Raw genomic sequence first — 14036 nt, forward strand, 5'->3', positions numbered from 1 at the left:
TCAGAAACGGAAACGCAGAACAGCCAAGCCACCGGCCCAGGCCGCCAGAAGCGCAGCCACCACCACAGCTTCCTACAGCGAACATGGATGCCCCCTTCATTCACAACCTAGTGTCCACCCCCTGGAGAAGGGAGCAAGCCCCATTCATGCAGTGGAACACAACACAGCGGTGAAAAAAGCCAGGTTGTCAAACAGAGGGACCCAAAAGGATGCTGCGTTCAGCAAGAGGGACACACAGTGTGGACTCCATGACAGGAAATGTCCAGAGATGGGAAGTGGATTCATGGGTGCCAGGGGCTGGAAGGCTCAGGTGTGAAGTTAGTGAGATCAGGAAGACCCTGGCTCAGAATAAATGATGAAGGAGCTGGTAAAGGTACCTGCTGCCATGCCTGAGACACTGAGTCCGGCCCCTAGGTCCACCTGGAGGAAGGGGAGATGGGATCATCATCTGGCTGACCTCCACAGGAGGGCTGTAGCATGCACACACGTGAGCACGCACAAGAAATGAACATCTAGAGATCTCAAATATACAATAAATAATAAGAACGACCAGAAATACAGCTCTGTGAGCATGTTTGCCAACAAGAAGGAGATCCTATGCCCAGAATCCCCAAAAAATAATTTAAAACACATTTTTGGGCCCATGTGGTAGAGCCCTTGCCAGGCACACACACAGGGGGCATTCCTGTCATCCCAGTGCTGGGGGAGTGGAGGCAGGAGGCTCAGCAGTTAGCACAGCGGCTGCCCCTGCAGTGGACCTGGGTTCTGTTTCTGGCACCTACAGGGGGATCACAACCACCTGTGACTCCAGTTCTGGGAACCCGACGCCCCCTTCCAGCTTCTGTGGGTACTGCACACACAGGGAGGGGTTAGAGTGTGAGGTGTGCCCGTGGGGACGACCTGACGCCCCCTCTGGCCTCTGAAAGTACTGCACATGAGTTGCACATAAACTCATTTTCTCACATTCATACACGCAAAATAACTCTTTAAAAGAAAAAAAACCAAAAATCTAATATAAGTATACATACATTTTAAAAATATATATTTGGGCCAGGTGGTGGTGGCACACGCCTTTAATGCCAGCACTCAGGAGGCAGAGGCAGGCGGTCTCTGTGAGTTCAAGGTCAGCCTGGTCTACAAATCAAGTTCCAGGACAGGCAGAGCTACACAGAGACCTTGACTTGGGGAAAAAAAAAAAATAAATAAATAAATAAATAAATATATATATATATATATATATATATATATATATATATATATACACACATATATGTGTGTGTGTGTGTATGAATTGAGTTTTTCAAGAGGTTTGAATAAATATTTTGTTGATGCATCAAAGTTTGTTAATCTATACCTTTGTTATTATTTTTTTATTTTTATGTGCATTAGTGTTAAGCCTGCATGTATGTCTATGTGAAAGTGTTGGATCCTGGAGTTACAGTTGCAGGCTCCTGTGTGGGCACTGGGAACTGAACCCAGGTCCTCTGGAAGAGCAGCCAGTGCCTCTTAACTGCTGAGCTGTCTCTCCAGCCCTAAATTTTACTATTAAACTTGATTAAGTCAGCATACCGGACAGGGTCCGGGTCAGAAACACCTGGTTGCCAGGTCTGGACAAGACAGATCCAGCGTGGTGACATAAGCCAGGGGTATGCCTGCAGAGCACCCGCAGGCCATCACTCTGGACCTGGGGTACGTGGACTTGAGTGGGGAGGGGACAGTAGATTCACAGGCACAGGCCAGGAGTTCAGACTTCTAGTCCTGGGGTCTGTGAGATGACTGAGCAGGCAAAGGAGCTTGCCACCAAGCCCAGGGATGCACATGGTAGAAGGAGAGGCTGACTCCTCCAGGGTGTCCTCTGTCCGCCTGGGCGTGTATGCTCCACCCATAAATATAACAAAATAAATAAAGTAAAACACCACCACCACCACCAAACCAGCCAGTCACGGTGACCCAGGCTTGTGATTGCACAGGTGGGGCACTGAAGCAGGGGAGCCATGGGCTCGCTTCAACAACAACAACAACAACAACACCAACACCCACTCTGATAGAGACTGGGGACACAAGTCCATGGCTGCTAGCTAACCCAGACAGCTGGCAAAGCGGGAAAAGGCCAGAGGTTGGTGGGCCTCAGCCACACGGATGCTAGACTTCTGGCCATCATGGACTCAAGGGCAGAGAAGCTGCTGAAGGGAAGTCATGGCCGGTGGGCCCTGTGAAGCTTTTCCTGGTATCAGTTCCTCCCAGGGCAGCCCGGGCAGCATGCCAAGCTGTGGCCCAAGCGCCAGCCTCCTGCTGCAGCCATATCTGCTTCCTGCACCCCTGGGCCTGCAGCTTCCCCTCTGCTGGTCTGAGGGCCAGATCGCACCTGGCATCTCCCCACCCTGTGGCCCGTTGCAGCCCCCACAGCCCTTCCAGAAGCTTCACGTAAACATGAGTTGGAGCTGTGCCCCATGGCAAGCCGGCCAAGGATGACGGTACAGTTCACTATCAGCAACTGTGTTTGTTATTCTTTTCCTGTGCGTGTGCACGTGAGGTGAACACCAGATGTGTTCCTCAGTTGCTCTCCAGCTTGTATTTGGAGGGAGGGACACTAAGCCATAGAGGGCTGACTGAGGAGTAAAGATCTCGACGAATGAGTAGAGGTGGCTTTCACTTACTTTTTTATTTTATATTGTTTATTTAGTTTTTGTTTTTCGAGACAGGGTTTCTCTGTGTAGCCCAGGCTGGCCTCGAACTCACAGAGATCCGCCTGGCTCTGCCTCCCGAGGCGTGCGCCACCACCGCCCAGCATATTTAATTTTTTTTTTATTTATTTAAAGATTTATTTATTTATTATCCATACAATATTCCTCCTGCATGTTGCCTGCGGGCCAGAAGAGGGCGCCAGATCTCATTACAGATGGTTGTGAGCCACCATGTGGTTGCTGGGAATTGAACTCAGGACCTCTGGAAGAGCAGCCAGTGCTCTTAATCGCTGAGCCACCTCTCCAGCCCGTATTTAAATTTTTTTTTTTTTTTTTTGAGCTGAGGATCGAACCCCGGGCCTTGCGCTTGCCAGGCAAGTGCTCTACCACTGAGCTAAATTTCTTAAACACCGATTTATGCGCGCGTCACTGTAAGCATGGTGGCGCTCCATCGAGCCCGTGGATCGAACTCCCGTCGCCAGGTTTGGCTGCAAGCGCCCCTTGGAGCTGCTCGGCAACCCCGGTCCACCTCCCCGAAGCCGCGCGCAGGCTCCGTCCGTACTGGTCGCCGCTGAACAAACCATTTTGATTTCTCTTCCATGGGGCGGGACCGGAAGCCGCTTCCCGGTTCTGACGACAGGCCTTGGCGACGCCGTGCGTCGACACCCCTCGCCGCGGCGCTGGTTGCGCCCGGCGGGTCACGTGGCCGCCAAGATGGCGGCGCCCAGGGGCCGCTGCGCGCGCCGTGGCTGCTGACCGGCCCTCGGGGAGCCCAGCGGCGAGGCCCGGCTGCCGGGACGCCCGGGAGCGGTGCGTAGGGCCGCCACGGCCTCCTCGGGGTCTTGCGCGACCTCGCCATGTCCGCGGTGGAGCCGCCGCGGGGTGTCGTGAGCGCGGCTAGCCCGCCGCCCGCTGTCCTGAGTTCGCCCCGTCCCCGCGCTCGGCTGACAGCCCGGTGTCCGGTGCCCGGTGCCCGGTGCCCGCGCGGGCCGAGGGCCGTGCCCTGCCCTGGGCGCAGCGGCGGTCTGTGCAGGCGCACGGCTCCGCGGTGGCTCACCCGAGAGCGGGCGCCTTGCCGGGCCGCGCAGGGGTGGAAGCTGAGCGCAGGCGCAGGGAGAGGCCCCGAGGTCGAGCGCCAGGGTGGGCAGGGTGCGGGGGCTTGCTGGGGCTTGGACGGCTGTCGAGGAGTCTCGGTGTAGTCCTGGGGATCAGCCGGGGGCCGTGAGCTCCATTTTGCACGCAGTTTCCAGCTCTCGCCCCGGCTGTCCGGAAGGGTCTGAGCCCAGGAGGTGGCGGCACAGGGGGCGTGATTCAGGGGTCGCTCAGTTCCGGGGCCCGGGCGCAGCAGGGAGGGCCTGCGGCCAGCACGGCCTCACCCTCCCCTCCCCGGTCAGGTTGAGGACCGACGCTGTGGTCACCATGGTGACGGAGCAGGAGGTGGAGGCCATAGGGCAGACGCTGGTGGACCCCACGCAGCCGCTGCAGACCCGCTTCCGGGCCCTGTTCACGCTGCGGGGACTCGGCGGCCCGCACGCCATCGCCTGGATCAGCCGGGGCTTCGAGGACAGCTCTGCCCTGCTGAAGCACGAGCTGGCCTACTGCCTGGGCCAGATGCAGGACCCGCGCGCCATCCCCGTGCTGGAGGGCGTCCTGCGCGACACGGGCCAGGAGCCCATGGTGCGCCACGAGGCCGGTGAGTCGGCCCTGCCCGGGTGCAGTGACGACCCGGTGTGGTCCTCGCTGTACCCCGCAGGCCAGCCTCGGGGGTAAGGGTCCTGACTGGCCAGCTGATGCTCAGCCCGCCTTGTCTGTCTTCTCAGGGGAAGCCCTGGGGGCGATCGGTAACCCGGAAGTTCTAGACCTCCTGAGGCAGTATTCCACCGACCCAGTGGTTGAGGTACGCAGACCGACTGGCCGGACCTGCTCTGCAGTCCATGAGCACCTGCGAAAGAAAGGACGCTGCAGAGATGGGGCACGGGAAGGCGGGGCAGGAGGGCAGGGGCACCCCTACGCCCTCCCCATAGCGCTGGGTCCTCAGCCCGGAGAACTTGGCCTCTGCCCGTGTCTGTTTTCTGCCGGTGCCTCTGACCTGTATGAGCCGACACACACACACACGCACGCACGCACGCACGCACGCACGCACGCGGCACCATGTCCCGAAGGGGGCTCCACACTGTGCTGTGTGTCAGAGCCTCCCTCCTGTTCGTGGCCGAGTAATGCTCCATCCCGTGAGGGGTGAACTGTGCATGTTGTCTGTCCTTTGCTCCTGTGGCCTTGCTCTTCCCCGAGGGCTTCCGTGCATGAGTCCGTCCCCGTGTTCTGCCCCTAAGGTCCGGCCGCAGGGCGTCTGCACACCCACACACCACCCCACCCCCCGTCTAGGAGAGGGATGGGTCAGGGCTGCCCCCGTGCTCCAGCGCGGGGACCCACGGCCGCCTCCTGCCCTCGCAGGTGGCCGAGACATGCCAGTTGGCCGTTGGGCGTCTGGAGTGGCTGCAGCAGCACCCCGGGGAGGCCGCCGGTGCAGGGCCCTACCTCTCCGTGGACCCGGCGCCCCCTGCAGCCGAGCGCGACGTGGGGCAGCTGCGGGAGGCGCTGCTGGACGAGGCGCGGCCACTCTTCGAGCGGTACCGCGCCATGTTCGCCCTGCGCAATGCAGGTGGCGAGGAGGCGGCCTTGGCGCTGGCTGAAGGTAAGGCTGGCCCGCTCGGACCCCGGCACCCCCTCCCGCGCCTCCCTCCCGCCGCTGTCCTGACCCGGCCTCCCCCTGCAGGCCTGCGCTGCGGCAGCGCGCTCTTCCGCCACGAGGTGGGCTACGTGCTGGGCCAGCTGCAGCACGAGGCGGCGGTGGGCGCGCTGGCGGCCACCCTGGCGCGGACCACCGAGAGCGCCATGGTGCGGCACGAGTGCGCCGAGGCCCTGGGCGCCATCGCCAGGCCCGCCTGCCTGGCCGCGCTGCGGGCGCACGTCACCGACGCCGAGCGCGTGGTGCGGGAGAGCTGCGAGGTGGCGCTGGACATGTACGAGCACGAGAGCCGCCGCGACTTCCAGTACGCCGACGCGCTGGAGCGCCTGCGCCCGCCGCCCTGACCCGGCCCGCCGCCCTGACCCGGCCCGCCGCCCTGACCCGGCCCGCCGTCGCGTGACTCCCTCCGCGGCTCCAGGTCACCCGGTCCAGGGTGCCGGGGCTGCGCCCGCCCCTGCCTCCCTGGGTGCCGGTGCACAGTGCTCCCTCCCGGGGCCGTCGGACTTCACCCCGGGGCCGCTCCAGACTGGCACACGCTTCCAGATGTCGGGCAGGCTGTGGGGTCCCCGAGGTCAGTGACCCCCGGCCATCGGGGAGCACAAGCCGAACCCAGGGCCCTGCACAAATAAATAAATAATTTCCGGCGAGTGTGCTCCTGGTGCGTGGGGACAGCGACGTGGCTTTCGGGGTCACGGGAGAGGGGTTCAGTGGTTCAGCCAGAGCCTGTGCTGATTCCCATCCTGGCCCCCGACGGCTCCTCACTGCCGGGGGACCCAGTGCCCGGGTCACCTGGCAGGCTGGCCTGCCCACCACGTGCCCTGCCCTGCCTCGGGCCTCTTCCTCAGGGCTGGGCTTTGCCCCCAAGGCAGACGGGTGGGGGGACGCGGACGCCCCTGCAGCCGACCCGCCAGCAGCTTCCACGCCACTAGTGGCGCTGGCGACACTTCCGCCCATCCTGCCTCGGCAGTGGCGTTTCTCGGTCCTCACGATGGCACTTTAGCCTGAGCTAGCCCCGAGCCTGCGTGTTCTTCGGAAATGTGCCTCTGCAGGAGCCGCGGGCGCGCTAACCGCTGAGCCATCCCGCCAGCTCTGCATGTCCTTTCCCAGGCTGGGTCTCCTGTAGCCCAGGCTGGCCTTGAACTTGAAGTGTAGCAAAGGGTGACCCGGGTCCCCGCCTCCCCCGAGCCGTGGCGGCGGCTGTGCACCCTGCAGCCTTGCTTGAGGCGGGCGGGGCGCAGCCCGGCTGGGCCCTCTGGGTCCCGATGCCGGGGTCCTGCCCCGCGCTGGCGGCGGGGAGGTGGGGGCCTGGCTTCGCTCTCCGGGGCCGTCCTTCCCGGGCCCGCGTCACTCCGGGGAAGGCGCGGGGCGGGGCGGGGCGGCCGGCTGGGGCGCTCGGCCTAATCCCCGCTCATCCGCTCACCCGCGCCCGCGACGCTGCCCCGGCATGGCGGGGTCGGCCAGGGAGGCGGAGGTCGGGAGCCCGGCCCCGGCCATGTACGAGGAGTACCGGCCGCCCCCGCTGGACGCCATCCGCCTGCCTCGCTACGCCCTGTACCTGCTGATGGCCGCCGTCCTGGTGGTGGCCGTGGCCTACGCCATCGTTGGCCACCTCATCAAGGACCTCGCCCACGACCTGGCCGGTGAGCCACGCTCCGCTCCGCGAGCCAGCGCTGCCGGCCGGGGCGCCGCGGGTGCGGGGTCGGGGCCTGGTCCCGGCGGCGGGGGGCCGGCAAGGGTGGGCGGGGCCGGCAAGGGTGGGCGGGGCCGGGCGCCGGCCTGGGGGGCGGGGTCAAATCCGGCCAGGGGTGGGTGGGGCCTGGGTGAGGGGGGCGGGGGCTGCAGGGGGTCTGGGGTGGGTGGGGCCTGACCTGAGGGTGGGCGGGGTCAAATCCAGCCGGGGCTGGGGGCCTGACCCTCAGGTTGGGTGGGCGGGGTCAGGAGCGGGCCTGGGGATGGGCGGGGCCGGCCTGGGGTGGGCGGGGCCGGCCTGGGGTGGGCGGGGTCAAATCCAGCCAGGGGTGAGTGGGCGGGGGCCAGGAGGGAGGCCCGGGGCGGGGCCTAACCTGCGGGTGGGCGGGGCCTGACCTGCCGGTGGGCGGGGCCGTGGCGAGCCGGAGGGCGGCGCCGCGGCGGCCTAGGCTGGGCGTCACGCCGTGCGGTCCCCCTGCAGACTGGGCCTTTGGCCCTAAGCCGGACCAGGAGGAAGGGCCCCGGGAGCTGCGGGCCAGCCTGGCCGCCGAAGACCTGGAAGAGCTGGACCTTCAGCTGGCCCTGGCCTGGCGCGGGGAGGAGGGCTCGGCCCGGGCTCCTCGCCGCCCCTCCATCTCCTTCCGGGACCCACCCGTGCAGACCGACTTTTGGAGGCCGGGCTGACCCAGAGGGCGGCACCGGCCTGGCGGCTCCCACGCCCCCGTGTCCCCGCCACCTCGGTTGGGCCACCTGCGTGTGTAACATGTTTGTATGACACAGGGTCTGGCTGGCCTGGAACTCAGAATCCCCCTGCCTCAGCTTGAGTGCTGGGCTTGCAGACACCACCCCCACCTTCTTAAGACGGTGAGATAGGGTCTCATGTAGCCCAGGCTAGCCTCGAACTTGATATCTAGCAGAGGATGACACTGGTCCTCCTGTCTCCACCTCCTGGGTGCTGGGTGTCTGTGGAGAGAAGGAAGTGAGGCTGAATTTAGATACAAATTAAAGTGTGGGGAGGGCTGGAGACGTGGCTCAGAGGTTAAACCCACTGCCCCCTTTTCCAGAGGTCCTGAGTTCAAGGCCCAGCAGCCACATGGTGGCTCACAACCATCTGTAAGGAGATCTGGCGCCCTCTTCTGTCATGTAGGCAGAACACCACATTAAAATAAATAAATAAATCTCTTTTGTTTGTTTGTTTTTTGGGACAGGGTTTCTTTTTTTGTGTAGCATTGGCTTTCCTGGATCTCGCTCTGTAGCCCAGGCTGGCCTTGAACTCACAGAGATCCTCCTGCCTCTGCCTCCCAAGTGCTGGGACTAAAGGTGTGCTGCCACTGGCCAGCAATAAATAAATCTAAAAAAAAAAAAAAAAAAAGTGTATCCAACTCTCCAGTGTCTACCACCTCCCTTTCTCAGTCTGGTCCCACACACGCCCACATAACCCTCTTGGTTTCTGATAAGCCCAATGGCATGGATGGGAAACTGAGGCAGGCTACTGAGGACTGTCTGGGCTCAGGTCTCATAGTCCAGGAAACTCGTGACACACACATGGTGGAGTTAAGCATTAGTGGCCTGCTGTTGCTAGATCCTAAGGGCTCCCTCGGGGGAGGGCGAGAATGCGTGGCATCGGGGCACAAGCACCGTAGCAGCAAACAGCAGACTCGTCTGTTCAATAATGGGGAAGGCCTTATACCCTCCCCCCAGCACCCAGGCTGTGTCCCCATCTGGTGGCATCGTGTGGTCATCCCTCATTGGCCGGGCACGATCAGGATCTCTGACAGCACCTGTTGCTGGGTCCTCAGGCAGACTGCAGGTGGGCATTATGTGCAGGCCTTGGCAACTGGTCTGAGACAATTTCCTCGACCCTATGGGCCTGTCCTACCACAGCCTGCCATCCTTAGCACTCAGGGGCATCAGGGAGGGGGGTAGACCAGCCTGGGCTATGGAACAAAAGGATCCAAGTGTGGTGGCTTGCTCTCCACCCGGCCTCCCCCACCTCATCTGCCAGGCCTGTCAATCTGGGCCCCTGATGTCCCCTGGACTGAGACCGCTCAGCACATTATGGGTATACATCAGGAATTTAATATCTGCCTGCCTAGTGGGTGGATGCAGGTCCTTGCTGGCTGTGCCCAGTGTTCATATGAAGAATTCTAGACTCTCTCTGTCATTGGATTACAGAGGCACTCCATAAACGTCCTCACAAGAGTTTTAAATAGTTTAGGATTATTCTAAAAAAACATTTCAAGCCAGGAGTGGTAGCGTCTTTAATCCCAGCAGAGGCAGGAGGATCTCTGAGTTTGAAGCCAGCCTGGTCTACAGAGCAAGTTCCAGGACAGCCAGAGCTACACAGAGAAACCCTGTCTACACACACACACACACACACACACACACACACACACACACACACGTTTCCAGACAGTGTGAGGCCGGCCTCAAACTTGGTATGCAGCTGACGATGACACTTGAATTCCTGACCTCCTGCCTCCACCTCTGAGTGTCAGGATGACAGGGCCCCCCACCTGGCTTCTAGGGTGCCGGCAATGGAATCCAGGGCCTTGTGCATTCTGGGTGAACAAGCTGTGCTCTGAGCTGCAGCCACAGCACAACTTTAGCTCTGGAGCCCAGGCTAGGGCTGAAGCTAGCCATCCTCCTGCCTCAGGCTTCCTGTGTGTGTTTTACTGTCTCCTGCATGTGCCCAGGCTGTGACTGCTCCCGTGATGCCCCTGGGTGGGGTCCCCCTTTGCCCAGGTGGGGCTCACTATCTAATCAGCTGGAGGCCCAAGGTTGAGGGCAGGAGCGGGGATGCATCATTGTCCAGATTCCTGGACGCCCAGCAGGCAGGCGGCTCTGCCATGACCTTGAGGGTCCCTGGCCCTAGGAGCCTGGCGCTGACCAATCCTGACACACTGACTTGCCAGGCCGGGAGCTGCGAAGCCAATCACCAAGCCTGACTGCCACACTCGGCTGTGTGCACTTGTGAGGGTGCAGGGTGTCACACGTATGCAGCCTGGCCTCTTTCAGGAGGTGCTGGGGACCTGTCACCTGTGGCTGGCCCAGGGCTGCTGGTCTCCAGGGCAGGATGGGAGGTGCGGGTAAGGGACAGTCCAGGTTAATATTAAACCAGCTGCAGACTCTGCCCTCCAGGGCCGCAGGGGCCTGATGCCCAGCCAGGCAAGCACAGGAGGCCAGGCTACAGGTGGGAGGCCCCCACACCCCCGCCCTGCACCCGCCCTGTCTTAACCCCACCCGGGCCTCCGGCTGCTCACTCCTGCAGCTAGACTCCGACCTGTCCCCAGCGCGCTGGCCATGGACACCCTGGGCAGGCTGCTCTTCTTGGCCGCACTGTTCCTGGTACCTGCCGAGGCCCAGCAGGGTAGGATTGGGGTGCCAAGCCCAGCCTGGGTGGGGGTCAGCAGCTAGTGCCGGGGCTGGGGTTCTCCATTGACTCATTTCCTACTAGGAGAAACTGAGGTCCGGAAAGGGCTCAGGAAGAAGAGAAAGGGTGGAGGGCCGGTGGAGAGGAGTGCTCCCCAGGGCCCACGGTCCTCCCTCACCCTTCTCTTCGCTCTGAGTGCCCCAAACTGAGGCCAAGACCCTTTCCAAGCTGGTCCTCTAAGCCCCTTCAGGGCGACTCTGAGGAGACCACCCCTTCAGGAAGCCCCTCTTCTCCCTGCACGGCCCCACCTCCCTCAAAGCTCTGCCCCTGAGGCCCACTATTGGTGCCCATTCTTCCTGAGCCCCGCCTCCTATGACTTTTACACCCTGCCCTCTGAAAACCGCCCCTTCCATTGGGGGCCCCTCCTCCCCGCAGGCCCCTCCTCCCCCGCAGGCCCCTCCTCCCCTGCAGGCCCCTCCTCCCCTGCAGGCCCCTCCTCCCCCGCAGGCCCCTCCTCCCCGCAGTCCCCTCCTCCCCTGCAGGCCCCTCCTCTCCCGCAGGCCCCTCCTCTCCCGCAGGCCCCTCCTCTCCCGCAGGCCCCTCCTCCCCCGCAGGCCCCTCCTCCCCCGCAGGCCCCTCCTCTCCCGCAGGCCCCTCCTCTCCCGCAGGCCCCTCCTCCTCGCAGGCCCCTCCTCCTCACAGGCCCCTCCTCCCCCCGCAGGCCCCTCCTCCCCTGCAGGCCCCTCCTCTCCCGCAGGCCCCTCCTCCCCTGCAGGCCCCTCCTCCCCGCAGGCCCCCCCTCCCCTGCAGGCCCCTCCTCCTCGCAGGCCCCTCCTCCCCCGCAGGCCCCTCCTCTCCCGCAGGCCCCTCCTCCCCCGCAGGCCCCTCCTCTCCCGCAGGCCCCTCCTCCCCTGCAGGCCCCTCCTCTCCCGCAGGCCCCTCCTCCCCTGCAGGCCCCTCCTCTCCCGCAGGCCCCTCCTCCCCTGCAGGCCCCTCCTCCTCGCAGGCCCCTCCTCCTCGCAGGCCCCTCCTCTCCCGCAGGCCCCTCCTCCCCTGCAGGCCCCTCCTCCTCACAGGCCCCTCCTCCCCCGCAGGCCCCTCCTCCCCTGCAGGCCCCTCCTCCTCGCAGGCCCCTCATCCCCGCAGGCCCCTCCTCTCCCGCAGGCCCCTCCTCCCCCGCAGGCCCCTCCTCTCCCGCAGGCCCCTCCTCCCCTGCAGGCCCCTCCTCCTCACAGGCCCCTCCTCCCCCGCAGGCCCCTCCTCCCCTGCAGGCCCCTCCTCCTCGCAGGCCCCTCATCCCCGCAGGCCCCTCCTCTCCCGCAGGCCCCTCCTCCCCCGCAGGCCCCTCCTCTCCCGCAGGCCCCTCCTCCCCGCAGGCCCCTCCTCTCCCGCAGGCCCCTCCTCCCCTGCAGGCCCCTCCTCTCCCGCAGGCCCCTCCTCCCCCGCAGGCCCCTCCTCTCCCGCAGGCCCCTCCTCCCCTGCAGGCCCCTCCTCTCCCGCAGGCCCCTCCTCCCCTGCAGGCCCTCCTCTCCCGCAGGCCCCTCCTCCCCTGCAGGCCCCTCCTCTCCCGCAGGCCCCTCCTCCCCACAGGCCCCTCCTCTCCCGCAGGCCCCTCCTCCCCTGCAGGCCCCTCCTCTCCCGCAGGCCCCTCCTCCCCTGCAGGCCCCTCCTCTCCCGCAGGCCCCTCCTCCCCTGCAGGCCCCTCCTCTCCCGCAGGCCCCTCCTCCCCCGCAGGCCCCTCCTCTCCCGCAGGCCCCTCCTCCCCCGCAGGCCCCTCCTCTCCCGCAGGCCCCTCCTCCCCTGCAGGCCCCTCCTCCCCGCAGTCCCCTCCTCCCCCGCAGGCCCCTCCTCCCCCGCAGGCCCCTCCTCTCCCACAGGCCCCTCCTCTCCCGCAGGCCCCTCCTCTCCCGCAGGCCCCTCCTCTCTCTCCCTGACCACTCTGCCCTCCTCAGCCTCAGAGCGCCATCTGAAGCCCTGGCTGGTGGGCCTGGCAGCGGTGGTGGGCTTCCTATTCATAGTCTTCGTCCTCATGCTGGCCAACCGTGTCTGGTGCTCCAAACCCAGGTGAGGACCCCCGTGCCCTCCCAGGGCCTCCCGCGGCCTCCAAACCCTCAGGGTCAGCTTAGAGGTTGCCTTGCTTCCCGCCCGTTCATACCTCCTGGTTCATGGAGATCGCAAGTTCAGGAGGGGACTCAGAACAGCCTCCAGCTCTCATGTAAACCTGTCTTTCCTGTGTGCAGACCAGAGGACGAGGAGGTCACAGGCAGAATGGAGCCCAGTGTGAACGAGTACACGGACGTAAGGTACTCTGTGGGTGACCACACCAAATCAGACGGTATCGGGAGGCCCAGCTGGGGGCAGGGACAGTGCCCAGCAGGTTGGCTCCTGTCCAGGAATCCCTAACGCAAGTTCTGGATCCAGGAGAGGAACAGGAGTAGGGGACAGAGTTGGAACAAGCAGATGAGCCCCGTGATCATGAATGTTCCTGTGGGAGATGTGAGGAGAGACAAGGGCCTTGCTCCCAGAACAGGGCCAAGAACATAGCTGTGTGCTTACAGTAGGACCTCTGCACAATTTCCATCACTCTATTCAACCACACACCCCACCAGTAAACATCCATCCATCCACCCATCCACCCACCCATCCACCCATCCACCCACCCACCCACCCATCCACCCATCCATCCATCCATCCATCCACCCACCCACCCATCCATCCATCCATCCATCCATCCACCCATCCATCCATCCATCCATCATCCATCCCTCCATCCATCCATCCATCCATCCATCCACCCACCCATCCACCCATCCATCCATCCACCCACCCATCCACCCACCCATCCATCCACCCACCCATCCATCCACCCACCCATCCATCCATCCACCCACCCACCCACCCATCCATCCACCCACCCATCCAGCCAGCCAGCCATCCAGCCAGCCAGCCAGCCCAGATCTCTCTCCACAGAATGCATGTTTCCTTTCCCACTGGGCCACCCTGGAGACTGTGCCTATAGGTCCTGACCCTTTGACCCCGTGAGCAGTGACAGGTTCTCACTGTGGTCCCTGAACCCCACAGTAAAATAAACAAGAAGAAGCAGAAGAAGCAGGTGGACAGGAAGGGCGGTCAGAGCAACGACGCCTTGGAACTAGAGGAGAGGGAGTTATCAGAGGAGAGAGACAAGAAAACAGCCCTGTGAAGCCTCCTGCAGCCTGGAGGAGTGCCATCCACGCCCCCTAAACCACAACCACTACAGGAATCCCAGCTGGTGCCACCTGGATCTCAAAACTGTCCCCACATGAGGAGGCCAGCTCTGCCCGCCATGTATCCATCTACCATCCACCCCCATCCATACACTCACCATCAACCTGTGTCCCTTCCCACCCCTCTGCTGCTGTCCATTCCTCACCCCCATCCTCTGGCACAGCCATCCTGCCCCCTGGCATCACCTGACTGCCTTTCCTGATGGCACACACCCCTGAGCCCCTGAGCGGCTCCTGGAAGGCTTTGTGCCTTCTAGGGGAATTTGTGTCTAGGAGGA

At 63.4% G+C, this 14036-nt stretch overlaps 2 protein-coding genes across 2 annotated transcripts; both read left to right on the forward strand.

Moving 5' to 3' along the window:
• Positions 1-3337: 3337 nt before the first annotated feature.
• On the forward strand, positions 3338-6077 carry Dohh (deoxyhypusine hydroxylase). Its single transcript, XM_036171336.1, has 5 exons — positions 3338-3494; positions 4079-4377; positions 4505-4581; positions 5136-5376; positions 5458-6077. Exons 2-5 carry the CDS (start codon positions 4104-4106, stop codon positions 5772-5774), a joined length of 909 nt encoding a protein of 302 aa, XP_036027229.1. The 5' UTR covers positions 3338-3494; positions 4079-4103; the 3' UTR covers positions 5775-6077.
• Positions 6078-10195: 4118 nt separating this feature from the next.
• On the forward strand, positions 10196-13694 carry Smim24 (small integral membrane protein 24). The gene is made up of 5 exons (XM_036171227.1): positions 10196-10208; positions 10391-10489; positions 12445-12556; positions 12733-12795; positions 13574-13694. Exons 1-5 carry the CDS (start codon positions 10196-10198, stop codon positions 13692-13694), a joined length of 408 nt encoding a protein of 135 aa, XP_036027120.1.
• Positions 13695-14036: the final 342 nt, after the last annotated feature.

Source organism: Onychomys torridus, chromosome 21 (genome assembly GCF_903995425.1).
Source record: "Onychomys torridus chromosome 21, mOncTor1.1, whole genome shotgun sequence".
Lineage (NCBI taxonomy): Eukaryota > Metazoa > Chordata > Mammalia > Rodentia > Cricetidae > Onychomys > Onychomys torridus.

Bases quoted from the DNA above. Each gene is read 5' to 3' on its own strand.
- Dohh (XM_036171336.1), top strand. From the start codon at position 4,104: ATGGTGACGGAGCAGGAGGTGGAGGCCATAGGGCAGACGCTGGTGGAC. The intron at 4,378-4,504 runs GTGAGTCGGCCC...CTGTCTTCTCAG, and splicing joins CATGGTGCGCCACGAGGCCG to GGGAAGCCCTGGGGGCGATC. The intron at 4,582-5,135 runs GTACGCAGACCG...CTGCCCTCGCAG, and splicing joins CCACCGACCCAGTGGTTGAG to GTGGCCGAGACATGCCAGTT.
- Smim24 (XM_036171227.1), top strand. The intron at 10,490-12,444 runs GTAGGATTGGGG...TGCCCTCCTCAG, and splicing joins ACCTGCCGAGGCCCAGCAGG to CCTCAGAGCGCCATCTGAAG. The intron at 12,557-12,732 runs GTGAGGACCCCC...TCCTGTGTGCAG, and splicing joins GTCTGGTGCTCCAAACCCAG to ACCAGAGGACGAGGAGGTCA.